We start from the raw sequence: 16,226 nt of genomic DNA, 5'->3' as shown, positions 1-16,226 counted from the left end.
ATACACACCAATTAAAAAGAAAGCTACACTTTTAAACTACTTCCATTTCTGAGATAGAAGATTGTTGTAATTATTTGGCTGCTTAAAACATTCAAACAAGCCTTGTGGTGGTTCAGGTCGGTACAGAAGTTGTTTTATAGTCTCCACAGTTGTTCCACTTTTGATATCCAATTATACATGTACAGTACATGACATATCTTATATATATAATGTATATATATATATGTATATATATAAACTAGGCTCATACTGTATAAATGAATCTACATATCCTCGCTGATATACGACTGCTTGCTTATAGCAATTTTTTCTTACCAGCTTCCTCCTGCAGTAGCATTTAATTCTACTGTATGCAGGTTTTTAATCTTTATTCAAATGTGTGTTAATGTTTGCAAAATGTAGTGTATGTCAGGCTCTACGAGTTCTGGAATAAATGGTTAAATTATTTCTCTTTTAAAAAGCTGCACACTTAAAAATAACATTCATTGTATTCCTCATACAGTGTCACAGTAAACAAATGCACTATTCAGCTAAAATGTAATTACAAAATAATTTTCTGTCAATAACATAAAGTCTCAATATAAACCTTTTTTGTTATTAAAATTTGTATTAACTTCTCCAATATACACAAAATATAATGAAACACAAGACCACATATTACAGAAAGTCAATGAAGAACAAATAACAGAACAAAACTAAAATAAATACATTTGGGCAAACAGAATTAGCTACAAGTAAAATAAGAAAAAAACAATAAACTGCAGAGACAGAAATAAAATAAGGGGGTACAATGATGTATCAGTAACTACAACATAAATGGGGTAGCACATTTCCATAAAAAAATACTAATTGTAGGAATATTGTCTTCAATATAAAGCATTTATTAAAATTTGTAAATTGTCAATGCAGTGAGTCTCTACTGACTCCAGGTGGCGCTGTTTCATAGCTGACTCTGCATTCATACATCCTCAAGCAAAGCTGCAGGCACAGTTTTTACAAGCAGATCAATAAAGTATCACATGAGTACAGTTATTATTCATTACAACTGCTTCTCCGAGTTTTACAAATATGGGCTTTGAGGATTAAACCTTAAAAGAGGAATCTTCAAAGACTCAAACAACAGTTAGTAGCTTTGAATTTCTTATTGCTCTCAGCCAGTTTTTGTCCTGTGTCTCTTGGTGATGAAAGTAAAAATGCCTCTAAGACAAAACACGTTAGTGACTGAAGAAACAGTTCAACAGCTCCACCCGCAGGCAGAAAATAAATCACCATAAATTATCAACACTTAGAGAATACATTCACAGTTTATGTGATAACTAATATGAGGCTTCAGCTGTCCACATGAGTCAAATCAAGTCAATATCTCTCACAGTTACAGTCTTTTTAGTGCCAAATTCCTTGTTTTTGTCCAATACTTCCACTGCAGCTGAACAGGAAAACACTGTCGGTAGCAACACAAAGAGGACTTGTTTTACTAAAAAGTCTGTAACTGTGGAAGAACTCAACTTTATTTGACAACCTCAGATAACTGAAGCCTCATTATTATTATCTTTTAAATCTATTTTTGCCCAAAACAAGATCTGAAAGGAACCTTCTAATGGTCAGTATGAACAGGAGGAATGATTACAGCGAGAGAAAAACCAAAAAACATTTCAGTGGTTAAAAAAAAAAGTGTGAATCTATCCTTTAAATTTTTATGTACACATATTTTTCTTTTGCTCTGCAGGTCACCCTCCACACTGGTCTACCCATCCCTGACTTCTACACCCCCGGGGAGGCAGATCCAACCGGCTCCGTGTGCTAAAAGACTCACCACCAGTTTGGGAAAACCTCTCCAGGATTCCCCAGGGCTCATCCTACCAGTCCCACTCTCACTCCCCTCACCTCGTCAACTCCCCTCCTCTCGTCCCCTTGACCGACTGACCCCGTGACTCTCTGCAAGAGGCCCATCCAGCGCTGAGCCATGCCTTTATCATGCCTAAACCTTGGACTCATGGACCATCCGCAGTACTCTGCCAAAACGGATCTTGACGTGATACAGATAAGCTGTCGCTGAAGAAACCAAATTTAATTATGATCTCAAGCCGGATGGAAGAAGTTGTTTTTTAAATGGGTCGACTTAGAAAAAGGAGCTCCGTCATTCCATCTAGATACAATTTAGTGCATTTTACTCCTCATTCTCATCCTGACACACATACAGAGGTAGTCTTTTAGAGTGTGTGTGTGTGTGTGCGTGTGTGTGTGACTGTGTGTGAGGGTGGGTCGAGACTGGTCAGCAGGTGCAACGATCCACGGATGAGAGCAATAGTCCCGACTCTCCGCTGCTGTCACTGTCGTATCCTCGTCCGTGTAAATGAGACGCTTTTCTTAGTGGCTTAGCTCGTGTGAACCTTCTGTATCGTCTGTAAAAAATAAAATAAAATAAATAAATAAAATACGGCATCGGCGTGTAAAATGCTACGGGAAGCGAGGCCTTCATGCAGCCTTTCTCTGCGGTGCAGCTCTCAGAACAGGAGGGAGGGATTTTTGGTTTCGTGTATCATACGAGCGGGCGATTCTGTTCATGGAAAAATGGGTTAAAGATGACGACTGTGAAGCTTCTTGAATAAGGTGCTAAAGCAGCTCGCTTAGTTCTGGCTTTTCTACTGTAGGTGACTGAATCCTGGTAGTTTTGTAATATTGTTATTGAGATTATCTATTGCAAAGAGGTGTATAGCTAAATAAGTTATTGATGTTCAGAGTTTTTCCAATGAGAATCCGTCATTGTTCCTTTATTTGATGTATAGCTATTAAAGCGAGGAAGACGCTGAATCTTTTTTTTTTTTTTTTTTGTCGCTTTAAAAATGTAGTTTGGAGTTTGTTCTTGAACTGACAAGGCTTTTCGGTTCGCTTTACGTCCTACAAAAGCAACAGGAAAGGTGACGATGTGTTGAGACATCGAATTTGGGCAACAAGTGGTTAGAAGTTTCTTAAAAATGTTTCCTGGCAGCACTGAGTGAACTCATGCGATTATTCTGAGGGAATTGTTGCCCAAAAACGTTGCATCTCAGCCCAGACACATACAGCACATGTCTAGCATACACACTAGGTGCTCTCCTGTGTTTGAGCTTCATGGGTGTGCCTTCTTCTCCCCCTTTTCAATCCTCCCAAACGATTTATGAAGCTTTGCTACAAACTAGATTCATTGCTTCAGCAGAGTAACCTGCAACATCTGTGATGCCTGACTTCACCTGCTGCTACATATTTTTTCTATCGTAAAAAGGGCAAAACTAGACAGTAATCATGTTTGCTATGGATATAATAACCACACAGTATTTAAGGAAATATTACAGTCAGGTACGGTGAGGTGTCGTTTCTTAATTTTCTGTGATTTTTTTTTTTGATTGTGGAATCATCTGGGATCAATATGACATGGTTGGAGTAATGGCTGCACTCAGAAAATTACAGATATAATGTCCAGTATGATATGTGCATGTATGCTGACACTTGTAAACTAAACCAGGCAGCGTTCAGTAAGCTGCACAGCTGACTTCAAGCTTTGATTCATTTAATTGGCCTGTTTTTCAAGGTGAGCCTTTTGTCCGGCCGTAATTATAAAGCTACAGCATAAAACCAGAGGGGTCACTGAGCAGCGAGAGCTTTCCTTTGAGACAGTGCAGCCATTATCACGGCATTACACAACCTCAGATTCCAGGACAAATAAACAAAACAGCTTTAGTTCAAATAAAAAACGGTTCATTAAAGGGATTTTCCATATGTCCAGCATGAGATGACACACACTTCTGTTACTTTTCAACACTCTCGTAACATTTTCTGTGTGAATTTGTGAAGCTAGATCAGTTTGTTTTTGATTGAAAAATAACATAAATGTGTGTTTCTGACCTGAACACATGGAGGTGCTGAAACTCAACAGTGTGTGATTGTAACATTTATTGTTTCTAAACCAGCCAAATACGCTTTAATGATGTTAAAACAGACCCGGGGATGATTTGACGTGAAATCATACTTTTATGAATTATTGACACACAGTCGCTGGGCGATACTGGGTGTCTTCAAATGTACATACATACTGTATGTGTGTGTGAGTGTGTGTGTTACCTGCATTATAACCTCATTTTAACTCCAAAGTGATTATTTTTGCCCCGTTTGATCTGAGGTGGAATGTCATCACTCGATATTATTTACAGTGATACTCGAATATGTCTATTTTATGGATATGAAATGAACATTGTTATTACTTTGATTTTAACACGGTATGATTACTATGATTGTTATAATTATATGTCTATCATTACCATATTACTGCTATTATTATTGATTCTTTGAAGTGTAATATGAGCCTCTGTGTTTTCTGTATGTGTGAATATTCAATAAATAGGTGTCAACAAGGTGTTTCGATGCCTGGAATATATATCTGTCTGTCTGTCCGTCTCATATTTTATTGTTTTTACAACATTTAATCAAAGTAGATTTAATCAGTGTCACAAAAAAAACCCTTTTGTGACACTGATCATCACAAAAAACAGATCTCTACAAAGTGATTTAAATGAATTACAAATAAAAATATGCATGTTTGCATAATATAATATTTACCCTATCTCCAAATGTAGTATTTAGTAGATTTAAAGTGTCTTTTTTGACACTGAGTCAGTATTTAGGAGATACTTATTGAGTTTGTGTGGACAGGTGGACAAATTTACACATCTGGACAATTTTTACCCATTATTCTTTGCAAAACTGCTCCAGCTGTTAGATTAGATTAGATTGCAGTCTCAGGACTTTAACATTGCTTTATGCTTTCGTTCATTGTCTTCCAGCTCGCAGGTTTCATGCAGGATTTCTCTGTTGTATTCGTTTCTTCCTCCATCCTCACAGTCCTTTCAGGATTTACTGCAGAGGAGCTTCCTCACAGCATGATGCTGCCTGGCAGTGCTGTGCCTCATGGTGGGGGTGGCATAATCATTATGATGATGTGAAGTGTGACATGGGGTTTAGTCTAATGGCAAAAAATCTCAGTTTTGGTCTCATCAGATCAAAGAAGCTATACCTAACCCAGCTGACATCAGGGTTTCCCACAAGACAAAGAGTTACTTTGTCTGTGCTGCTCTCTCATAAAGCTGCAACAGGTGAAGCACCCTCCATCACTTGTCTTCCTCTTGCACTCACTCAGATTTCAATGACAGCCTGCTTCAGGCAGATTTACATCTGTGTCATGCTCTTTCCATTTCTTAAAGATTTAAGATTTAACTGACTTGGATATTTTCTTCTCCTTCTCCTTACTTCTCCTGATATTGACTCATCAAAAGTCAGACCCTCAAGATACAAGTTTATTTATACTACAATTAACGGAAACCCATGACTACACACATGACTACACCATGTTAAACAGGCATTTGGCTGCAGCAGTGAATATTTTAGGTGTGTCCTAAAACAGGAGGTGAATACTTGTGCAAACTTGTGCAAAACGTATTTTGTAGTAATATAAAAAGTTAAACTTTTCATTAGAGGACAAACAACTATGTGGAAAAAGAAATATATTTTCAGAAGAACACGTATCTCTTAAAAATTTAACACTAGATGAAATATGAACATAAATCAAACAGAGTGTCTCCGCCTAGAAACTTGGTTCAACCCTTCCTATTTGTTGTCTCTGTTCACCTTTTCCTGGTGCAGCTCTGAAGCTCCGCTCAGCTGAGGCAGGAAACACCCTCCCCCTAAACTCACCAATGAAAAGCAGCAAAGGAGGAGACTGCTGCATGAAAAACTGCCACCATTTTACCTTTTCACTTCACTTCCAACCAGGACAGCAACAGTTACTCAGCACAAACCATGGCAACACCGCTCACCGACCACGAGAAGCGCAAGCAGATCAGCATCAGGGGGATTGTGGGAGTGGAGAATGTTGCTGAGCTGAAGAAGGGCTTCAATCGTCACCTGCATTTCACTCTGGTGAAAGACAGAAACATTGCCACACCCAGGGATTATTACTTTGCCCTGGCCCACACTGTGAGAGATCACCTGGTGGGGAGATGGATAAGAACACAGCAGTTTTACTATGAAGCAGATCCAAAGGTAAAGATCAGAAGTTTTAGTAAACTGCTTTGCATACTGTGAAAATACATCCTCATTTAACTCAGAGATGTGTGGATGACACTCTTTTAAAATATGTTTTAGATGTTTGAAATGCAGTTTCCCGCAAAATCTTTAGCACTCACTGTCAAATAAGTATGTTAAATACATGCTTTAATTGGTATCAGTTTGAGGCAAAGACTGACCAAAATATCTATATTTTATATATAAATGACACTTCACAGAGCAACACATCAGCATTTTCTTTCTCCAAGTATATATATAGAATATATTAAAGTATATTTTGCAAAGCATATTCTGTGACATGTTTTTTTAACGTTTCAATGGGAAGTAGGTTGTGTGCAATGTTTTCACATTGCATCAAACTTTCCAGCAGTATTTGTAATGGCATCATGTTTACAGAGCTATTTCCTGCAGGAAAATGTTTGCTTATGCCAGCTTCATTCACATAATGTTTAAAACTAAATCATAAATATTTGCCTGTATTTAATCTTAGATCTTACCAGTTATAGTAACTGGATTAAAAAGAGGAACTTTGTGCACACATGCAGACGGTTTGTTTCTGCTTTTTCTTTGTGCAGAGGGTGTATTATCTATCTCTGGAGTTCTACATGGGCCGGACGCTCCAAAACACAATGATCAATCTTGGGCTGCAGAACGCCTGCGATGAAGCAATCTATCAGGTCAGACAGCGGTTACAGGAAATGCAGGCTACAACAAAGACATGTTGAGCACACACATAATATTGTATTTAATAACATTTTGCTTCCTCATAAAAATGAGAACAGTAGGCTCTTATGTTCCTCCTCTCTGCTGTAGCTCGGCCTGGATATGGAGGAGCTGGAGGAGATGGAGGAGGATGCAGGTCTGGGGAACGGAGGTCTGGGCAGACTGGCAGGTAAAAGGCTGCAGATGTTTGAACCTGTGCAGATATAAAACAGTGTGGCAGACACAGAGATGTCATACCAACACTCCTCCTAAATAACCCAGGGTTAGAGGATAAAAGACTACAGTACATACTTCTTTTAAACAAACACAAAATGAGCCAAAGGTCTTTCATGAAACCCAGAAACCCAAATACATAAATTAACAGCTATTTCTGCATGCAAACTCTTTATCTCCAGCACAACAATACTCCATTATAAGTCTAGTCTTGGCAGTTGTCCATCAAATGCCAGTCTGCCTGATGAACATTTGAAGCAACTTGCACCCACAGAAATGTTGCAAGAGACAGACAAATGAACAAATGATCACTGAACTTCCCCAACAGCACCACAAACAGTCATTCCATTTCTCAATGCAGCACTATGGAGTTTGTATTTTTGATTTTATGTTTAATTTTTAAAGTATTTTCTGCACACAGCATGCTTCTTGGATTCAATGGCCACCTTGGGTCTCGCAGCATACGGTTATGGCATTCGATATGAATATGGAATCTTTAACCAGAAGATAAGAGACGGCTGGCAGGTAAAAACTGTACACAATTCAGTTCATCAAAAGACTATTAGCTGCACATTAACTGACCCTATTATCTAAGTATAAATATTTTTATTTCAGTCAAAATATTGTGAGCTGGAGGTCACACCACAGATTCATCTCTGGAGATCTCTAGAGTTCATAGTTTATCTTTTCTTATCTAACAGGATTCTCTTTTCTGAACATGTTCATACTGTCAGGAGTTGAGGAGGCCAAAGTAGAAGTGAAGTAGGTCACAATACATCATAAGCTAATCATTAATACCAGATGAGTTTGTGGTTTACCTCCCTTTAGTGCCACTGCAGTGGTGCAAGTTCTGTGTAAAAGATGGTGGGTGGTTGGTTTGAGATGAAAAAAAAAACAACATACTATTTTGTGATAAGAGATCCTCACACTGAAGGCTTTTGCCCTTTTGATTCAGCTGGTTATTTGCAGGTCAAACCCTCAGTGTAAACATGCACTTCTGAACAGTGAACTAGATTTAGACTAAGTGTTTTTTCACTGGGGTGAATGAGCCCTGCATGTTTAATCCCTGCTGCTCGTGGACAGTAAATGTAGTGAAAATATGTATATTTTATTCAGAACTTCACACAGAATTTTATCAAAGGATCATGAACAGGACTATGCTTGATATATCAGTGAGATTAATTAATTAAGTGAGAGTAATCATATCTGAAAAGCATGTCAGAAGTCAGGCAGGGTCTCAGCATGCAACATCATGTTAACACGATCTCATCTTTACCCTGCAGGTGGAGGAGGCAGATGATTGGCTGCGGCATGGAAACCCCTGGGAGAAAGCGCGTCCTGAGTACATGTTGCCAGTTCACTTCTACGGTCGAGTTGAGGAGACGAGCGAAGGCTCCAAATGGGTGGACACTCAGGTACTGATATTGAATTATTGATCAGGTCTAACATAGATAAGATAACAGGCTTCTGTAAACATATAGATCCTGTTGAGAAATGTAACATTTCTATGTGTCTTCCTCTCACTATTTCCTGTGCAGGTGGTTCTGGCGATGCCCTATGACACGCCCATCCCTGGATACATGAACAACACTGTAAACACCATGAGGTTGTGGTCTGCTCGTGCCCCCAATGACTTTAACCTGAGAGACTGTGAGTGCTAAAGCCATTTTTTAGTTTTTGGGGGTTTCTGCATTTCCTTTTTAGCTTTCAACAGAAAAAAAGTTTGCAAGACAGAAGGAAACTGCCGCAACACTGGCACCTTGCAACAAGATGTCTGTGTTGCAAAGTAGCTCAAATGAAGCAGTTTGTTCCTCTCCTGCAAAGTTTAGTTTTTCTTTGTTTGATATACATGCACCTATTAACAGATATTATATGTGCAGAAGCATTCACTGCTGTCTTAATGAAACTGAAATATATATTACTCTCTTTAGTTAATGTTGGAGATTACATCCAGGCCGTTCTGGACAGAAATCTGGCAGAGAACATCTCCCGTGTCCTCTATCCCAACGACAATGTACGTTATCTTTGAAACAATCACTGTCTTCAGTAAACACTTGAAAGGTTTTAAAATCTACTGTATTTTCCTGCTGTTGCTGGACTTCTATCCTTTATACAATAAATAAATATACAATATTACTCTTACAATAAGAGTATACAAATTATTCAGTCAATATCCAATGAAAGAGTAGAAAAAAACATTTAGTTTTTAGTTAAAGTTAAGATGCAGAAACAGAAACACATGCATACATTCCTACTAAATCAAGGTCTTAACTATCACTTTGCTCTTTCCTCTCTACACGTTTCTATGATGTAGTTCTTTGAGGGAAAAGAACTTCGTCTGAAGCAGGAATACTTTGTCGTAGCCGCCACACTCCAAGACATCATCCGCCGCTTCAAGACCACAAAGAAGGGCGGTCCTGGTCGCACGTCCTTTGAAACCTTCCCAGATAAAGTAAGTGTCAGAATCAGCTGCTTATAGGTGAAGACGAGTGTTTCATTTCCTCAATCACATGGTAGCTGCAACAAGATCTTTACAGCTTTTTACTCTTTGTACACAAATCTGTGGCATAGCTTCCAAACTCAGCTTGTTCCCTTGATTTAAAGATGGCCTGTATTGCACAACAATAACATTAAAGTTATGTAAAACAGAGCAGAGATTCAACAGAAACATCTACTTAAGTGGTGCATTACTATGAAGAATACTGTGATCTTTGTATTCCTTTTATTGGTCTGAAAACAAAATGCATTACAGCAACAGCAGACATGTTTCATAATGCCAAATGAGAAACCCTGCAGACATAATATTGTGATTTTGTGCAAAGGCACGGCAAATGTAATGTAATGAGTGTCTTTAATTCTAAGATATTTCAGGTATTAAACACCTGCAGCCCCTTTATTTTCCCTGTCTGGTAGTGTTTCACAGATGGTTCTTCAATAATACTGAGAGTAGGATGAAAGTAAACTAAGTCAAATTGCAACAGCACCAACACCTCATACAACAGATTTTTTTAGAGCCTGCAGTTATATAGCAACAGCTAGAGGAGGTAACAGTGGTAGAGCTTACAGGTTGTCATGTTTTCCAGGTTGCCATCCAGCTGAATGACACTCACCCGGCCATGGCCATCCCCGAGCTGATGAGAGTCTTTGTGGACATTGAGAAACTCGACTGGGACACGGTGGGTGAGAGTCAGATTTGGTGGACTGCAGGGTGAATGTTTTCAATCATTTAGCTTATTGAGAGTGACTTATAATCAGTGCAACAGACTTAAATATGGAAATAATGAACAAATACAGGAAATGAAAGCCACACAGCCAAGATGACAAATTAAATACTAATTCCTGTAATTATGTGCAATAAGAAGTGTTAGGTCAGGTTGCAAATTGAAATGAAATACAGGCAGACAATAGAGTGGAGGAAGAAGGGCAGTCATCAAGAAAGTAGAAAATAGAAACTTACAGGTTGCATTGTTGGTATGTGATTAACTAAAAACCTCAGTTGTGATGTTGAATGTCTCACCTCTGCAGGCCTGGGATCTCACCAAGCGCACCTTTGCCTACACCAACCACACGGTCCTCCCCGAGGCTCTGGAGCGCTGGCCTGTGGAGCTGCTGGAGAATCTCCTGCCCAGACACCTTCAGATCATCTACCAGATCAACCAGAGCCACCTCAACGTATGTATATTAGTTGATGTAGTCCTAAAGGAATTCTTGTAGAATACTGAAATGTTTATTATGAAAATGAAAAACTCAGGAAGGAAAGAGATTAATTCTGAAACCACTGAAAGAAATGTGACATTTTTAGAAACCCACTATCACACAGCTGTCAGTCTCCATCTTTATTCCTCCAACAAGAGAGAGAGAAGCTAATGTCTCATATTTCCTGAACACATCTGTGACGCACTGTATGAATTTGACACCATGTCTGTGTCTGTTCTGTTACTGCAGAGGATTGCAGAACTCTATCCAGACGACGTAGACAAACTGAGGAAAATGTCTCTGATTGAAGAGGACGGATGCAAGAGGGTGAACATGGCGCACCTGTGCATTGTGGGATCTCACGCTGTAAATGGTGTTGCTAAGATACACTCCGACATCATCAAGACTGACGTGTAAGCTTAAAAGCGTAGCTTAAAAACATGCAGCTGTGCACAAAAAGTAAAAAGTAGCTTTTAAATTTCATACAACAAATGACCACTGCAGATACTAACAAAGGTTACAAGTGGAAGCTCAGCAGCTCAGATGGGCAGACAACTAACTAGACGGTTGCTAAACACCACACGAGTATGTCCTCATAAATTACCACAGTATTGAGTCAACACGTCTGTTAACTGTAAAGAAGATGTGTCACTCGATTTCACTTGCAAGCTTCGACACTTTTCCACGAAATAAGTGGCAACTGTGACCTGCTGGTGGAGAAATTCAGACACTCACTTAGTCTCAAATATCCTCAGATGACCATGCAATCCATCTAATAGTTGTTAAAATATTTCAATCTGTTGATCAACCAATCGATTTATGGTTAAGAGGATAAAACAAACATGCTGGTGTGCTCTTTTAACTACTGTTTGATACTACTTGATACACACACTTCCATTGTTTTGTCTCTGATAAACCAAATTTAGTCATTCTTTAACATTTCCCATATTTCTTCAACAGTTTCCGTAACTTCAGTGATCTTGAACCAGAGAAGTTTCAGAACAAGACCAACGGCATCACTCCCAGACGCTGGCTGCTTCTCTGCAACCCCGGACTGGCTGAGCTCATAGCTGAGGTCTGTTTGAGCTGCCATGGCAATAAATAAACAATAAATAAATCAATCAATAAATAAATGCTGCCAAAATACAGTGCAGTGTTTAAGACCTCTGACTCCCCAGCTGTAGTAATTTATGAGTGAATCTTGGCAGAGTTTTCCACATCCTGTGTTACAGTTAGATTTAATGTCTGTTTTCAGGTGATCGGGGAGGATTATGTGAACGACCTCAGCCAGCTACAGAAGCTGAATGACTTTGTTGACCATGCCGCCTTCATCCGTGATGTCTCCAAAGTGAAACAGGTTGGAGTTTAGAGTTTAAACAGAAATGACATAAACAGTTATAAGCAAATTGATAATGCATATGTATTCTGCACAGCCAGTCATTAAGAAAGTGTGAAAAAAGTGTAGATTTAGAGGCTTTATCTGATATAAAACGTGTTCACATGGCATTTTGTTTCCTGTTTTGCCCTGTTGCACCATGAATACATGAACCTAAACAGGAATTGTTCTAATGTGGGCAGTGGTAGGACTTCTCTCTGCACATATAACATTTCTCAGTCAGTTGTCTGTCATTTCTACACATCATAGCAGGAAAAGACATTAAAATCGAATTAATTTGTGCATTGCCACATAGCATTTTGCCGCATTAAAACAAACACGTCCTGACAGGCTGCACCTGTGATTCAGCAACTTCACCTCAGTGAGTAACACCACTGCTGCCAAGTCACGCATTTCTGGGGGTTTTTTTGTTTTTTTTTCTCACAGGATAACAAGGTGAAATTTGCCCAATACCTGGAGAAAGAGTACAGGGTGAAAATAAACCCATCGTCCATGTTCGACGTCCATGTGAAGAGAATCCACGAGTACAAGCGACAGCTCCTGAACTGCCTGCACATCATCACCATGTATAACCGTACGTGAATGGCTCACTGCTCATTACTGAGTGACAGATGGTTTCACAGGCCGTCACAGGGCTGCGACTGTGAGTGAGAAGTTAAATGATATCATCGGACAGGCGGAAGATTCCCCACCCGACAGGTTCTCCGAGCAAGTTAAAACAAACACTAAGAATGACATGAATCTGACATTCAAACCAACGGTGGGAATTTTCCATGCAGGCTGAGATAAACAGTGCGGCAATTTTAATCATTCAGAATTGATTCTCACTTTGAGAAAATGCTCATTTTCCCTGCATCAAAATCTTTTTCCTTTCTTGGAATGTGATTTATATTTTACTATACTTTTACTGAAGTATCATATCAAGTACAGTTTTTAGCTACATTATACTTCTGCTCCTCTACATTAAAGAGGGAAATACTTTAAAAAATAACTTTCACTTCTCTACATTTATCTGACAGCTATAGTTACTTTGCAGATTAAGATTTCCATTGAAACATTATCATTTCATGAATTATGATAAATTGTCACACATTAAACTACCCAACAGTTTATAAATAAGTTCAAATTAGTTCCACCTCGACCAGCTACAACATTAAAATGCTGCTTACATGTTAATGCATCCAAATTAGTAATTTGATAATACAGTAAAATATGTACCATATATATTATAACATTTTGCACAACTATTACTTTTTCTTTTGATTCTTTAAGTACAATTTGCTACTTCTGTACTTTCACTCAAGTAAAGAATCTGAGTACCATTTCATATATGTGCATTTCATACACAATTACAAATTTCATAAAATGTACAACATAAGACAGATAAAAGAATAATTAAGGACAGATCCATCATAGAAAAAAAATAGCACATGTAAAATATTACAAATGAGAGTAATAAATAGTAAAATCAAAGTGGGAAACACAGAAAAAATAAATAAATTTAGAATGAAATATAACCAGAACTGGAGAATGCCAAAGATAAACCAGTTATTCTATGTGAGATATACTTGTTTACTTGTCTGCAAATCATTAAGATATATGATTTGTAGACAAGTAATAATACAGTATTTTAAAAATCATTTCCATGACTATTTTGTCGCCAGTGCAGAGACCTGAGAAAGGATGTGTTCATATTTCTTCATTATAATAATGAGTTTGTGTTCTGTATTGTGTCTCTAGGCATCAGGAGGAATCCAACTGCACCTTTTGTACCTCGAACAGTGATCATCGGGGGCAAGGTACCAGCTCAGCCTCAGCCAAAGCTGACATGACAAATAATGCAGATAAAGAGCCAATAAACAGGCCAGGAAGTGTGTTAATAGTTTGTTTTAAAGCGAGTCATCCATTGTCGCCCTCTGCAGGCTGCTCCTGGGTATCACATGGCGAAGATGATCATCAAGCTGATCACTGCAGTAGGTGATGTGGTGAATAATGACCCTGTGGTGGGAAACAAGCTGAAAGTCATCTTCCTGGAGAACTACAGGGTCTCTCTAGCAGAGAAAGGTACCATCCAGACAACTTACTTTAACACCTACACATGGTCTTGACCTTTTCATAACACAGGAAAACACAAAAGCATGTGCAAAATTCTGATTTCAAGGGTTTAACTCCAAAACATTAAGGATAATCCACCAAAAATCACAGCTTAACACGTTTCCCTCTTTAATTTGAATCAAATTTTTCTTCCTCAGTGATACCTGCCACAGATTTGTCAGAGCAGATCTCCACTGCTGGTACTGAAGCTTCAGGAACAGGCAACATGAAGTTCATGCTGAACGGAGCGCTCACCATCGGCACCATGGATGGAGCCAACGTGGAGATGGCCGAGGAGGCCGGAGAGGAGAACCTCTTCATCTTTGGCATGCGAGTGGAGGACGTGGCTGAAATGGACAAAAAGGGGTAAAGGAGACTTCTTTTGCATGATCTGGGTACACTGCCAAACTGAATTGCCCTTTCGGGATAAATAAAGTTGTCTGAGTCTGTCTGAGTTTTTACTTTAGATTTGATTTTATCTTGTTTGGATCTTTTTTATTCTGTTATTAACTTTTGCTCATACTTTGTCAGATATGATGCCATGTCGTACTACCAGAAGATACCAGAGCTGAAACATGTGATGGACCAGATCACAAGTGGATATTTCAGCCCTAAAAATCCAGAACAGTTCAAGGAACTTACAAACATGCTCTTCAGACATGACCGGTGAGCAACACACAGATCAATAATGTATCCCATCTTCAAAAGCATTTCTTTTCCCCTCTTATTATGAGTTTCACTGCTCACTGTTTGGCTTTTTTGTTGAGCTCAAGTTGTCAGGCGTATTTATGTTTTTCTCTCTTTAGTTTCAAAGTATTTGCAGACTTTGAAGACTACTTGAAATGTCAAGAGAAAGTCAGCAAACTCTATCAGGTAACGATCATCTCACAAATATTTTTCAGGATTTTCAACAGAGGGCAAACTGTCTTTTTTTCCTCTTCTTGTATGTTCTTTTCTATTATAAAAAAAAGTGTATTTATTTGGCGTTTAGAAAATTTACAAAAGGTAGTATAAAACGAGAGTAAACAGAAAAATAACAGGCATAAAATGGGCAAGCAGGAAAAATAAACTATTAGGATATAGAATAGATTAGTAGAATATGATTAGTAGTAATTATCAAAAAGATACAAGCAGGATTACAACAGTACGTCCTTTATAAAACCTACAAAAATGTTTTGTTTTTCTCTAAAAGAATCCCAAGGAGTGGACGAAGATGGTGATCAGGAACATCGCTGCGACAGGAAAGTTCTCCAGTGACAGAACCATCACAGAGTACGCCACAGAGGTGTGGGGGGTCGAGCCGACCGACCTGAAGATCCCTCCTCCGAGTGAGCCCAGAGAAGCCATCGAGGAAACTGCCAGAGCTCTGAAGAAAATGTGAGGTTGTTTGACAACCGAGAGGCTGCTTTTAATGTTTACAGTATAGTTTCTGTTCGCCTGCGCTCTTCAAGTAACACATCACTGAACTTTTTCAAGAAGATCTGCACACGTCTTCGTTTTTCTTTTTATTGTCAAAGCACTTGCATTGATATATGTCTGTTACAGTCCTTTAGCACCAACACATACAGTAAACCAAGAGTTATTGTGGAGAGACAGACAGAGAGAGGTCAAGTACTTCCTTATGAGCAAACTATTTCCTCATATTGAACATTCCTGGGGTACAGGATGGATGGGAGTTTCTGCATTTCAGGAATTCAGTAGGACGTCAGGTAGAGCAGGTGACTAAAGTGAATTTTTAATTACATTCCTGTGAGTATGCTCTATGTACTGTGTGACAATGCCTCTCCATACTCCAGGCAGATATAAACAAATGCTAACATGCTATTTGCAGATCTTACTTGACCCCATTCTTGTCACATTGTGTGTCTCTCTCAGTATCTTTCTTGTCATAGGAAAAAAATATGAACACTTTTCATTACTGATCTAAAGTATTTCTTCCCAGTTTTGAAATAAAATATTAATATATAATGACATGAAGTGCTTTTGTTTCAGTTTTTGAGAAAGATAA

At 38.6% G+C, this 16,226-nt stretch overlaps 2 protein-coding genes across 3 annotated transcripts in view; both read left to right on the top strand.

The window, feature by feature from the left end:
• trim9 (tripartite motif containing 9) overlaps positions 1-4,390 on the top strand; it is a 44,783-nt gene extending 40,393 nt beyond the window's left edge. For both annotated transcript variants that reach the window (XM_067614394.1, XM_067614395.1), the window contains one exon: positions 1,727-4,390. In XM_067614394.1, the coding sequence (XP_067470495.1) occupies positions 1,727-1,804 (78 nt within the window). In that variant the 3' untranslated portion in view covers positions 1,805-4,390. The remainder of the gene's footprint in view (positions 1-1,726) is intronic.
• A 1,380-nt stretch (positions 4,391-5,770) lies between these two features.
• pygl (phosphorylase, glycogen, liver) lies at positions 5,771-16,191 on the top strand. Its single transcript, XM_067615024.1, has 20 exons — positions 5,771-6,072; positions 6,672-6,773; positions 6,910-6,988; positions 7,454-7,557; positions 8,316-8,447; positions 8,571-8,682; positions 8,964-9,046; positions 9,347-9,484; positions 10,116-10,208; positions 10,558-10,704; positions 10,978-11,141; positions 11,689-11,803; positions 11,984-12,085; positions 12,551-12,698; positions 13,865-13,923; positions 14,047-14,188; positions 14,377-14,584; positions 14,750-14,884; positions 15,025-15,091; positions 15,411-16,191. Exons 1-20 carry the CDS (start codon positions 5,830-5,832, stop codon positions 15,597-15,599), a joined length of 2,562 nt encoding a protein of 853 aa, XP_067471125.1. The 5' UTR covers positions 5,771-5,829; the 3' UTR covers positions 15,600-16,191.
• The last annotated feature ends 35 nt before the right edge of the window (positions 16,192-16,226 follow it).

The sequence above is a fragment of the Thunnus thynnus genome, chromosome 16 (genome assembly GCF_963924715.1).
Source record: "Thunnus thynnus chromosome 16, fThuThy2.1, whole genome shotgun sequence".
Lineage (NCBI taxonomy): Eukaryota > Metazoa > Chordata > Actinopteri > Scombriformes > Scombridae > Thunnus > Thunnus thynnus.
Note: the sequence above shows the minus strand (reverse complement) of the source record. Positions and strands in the feature narration are given on the sequence as shown.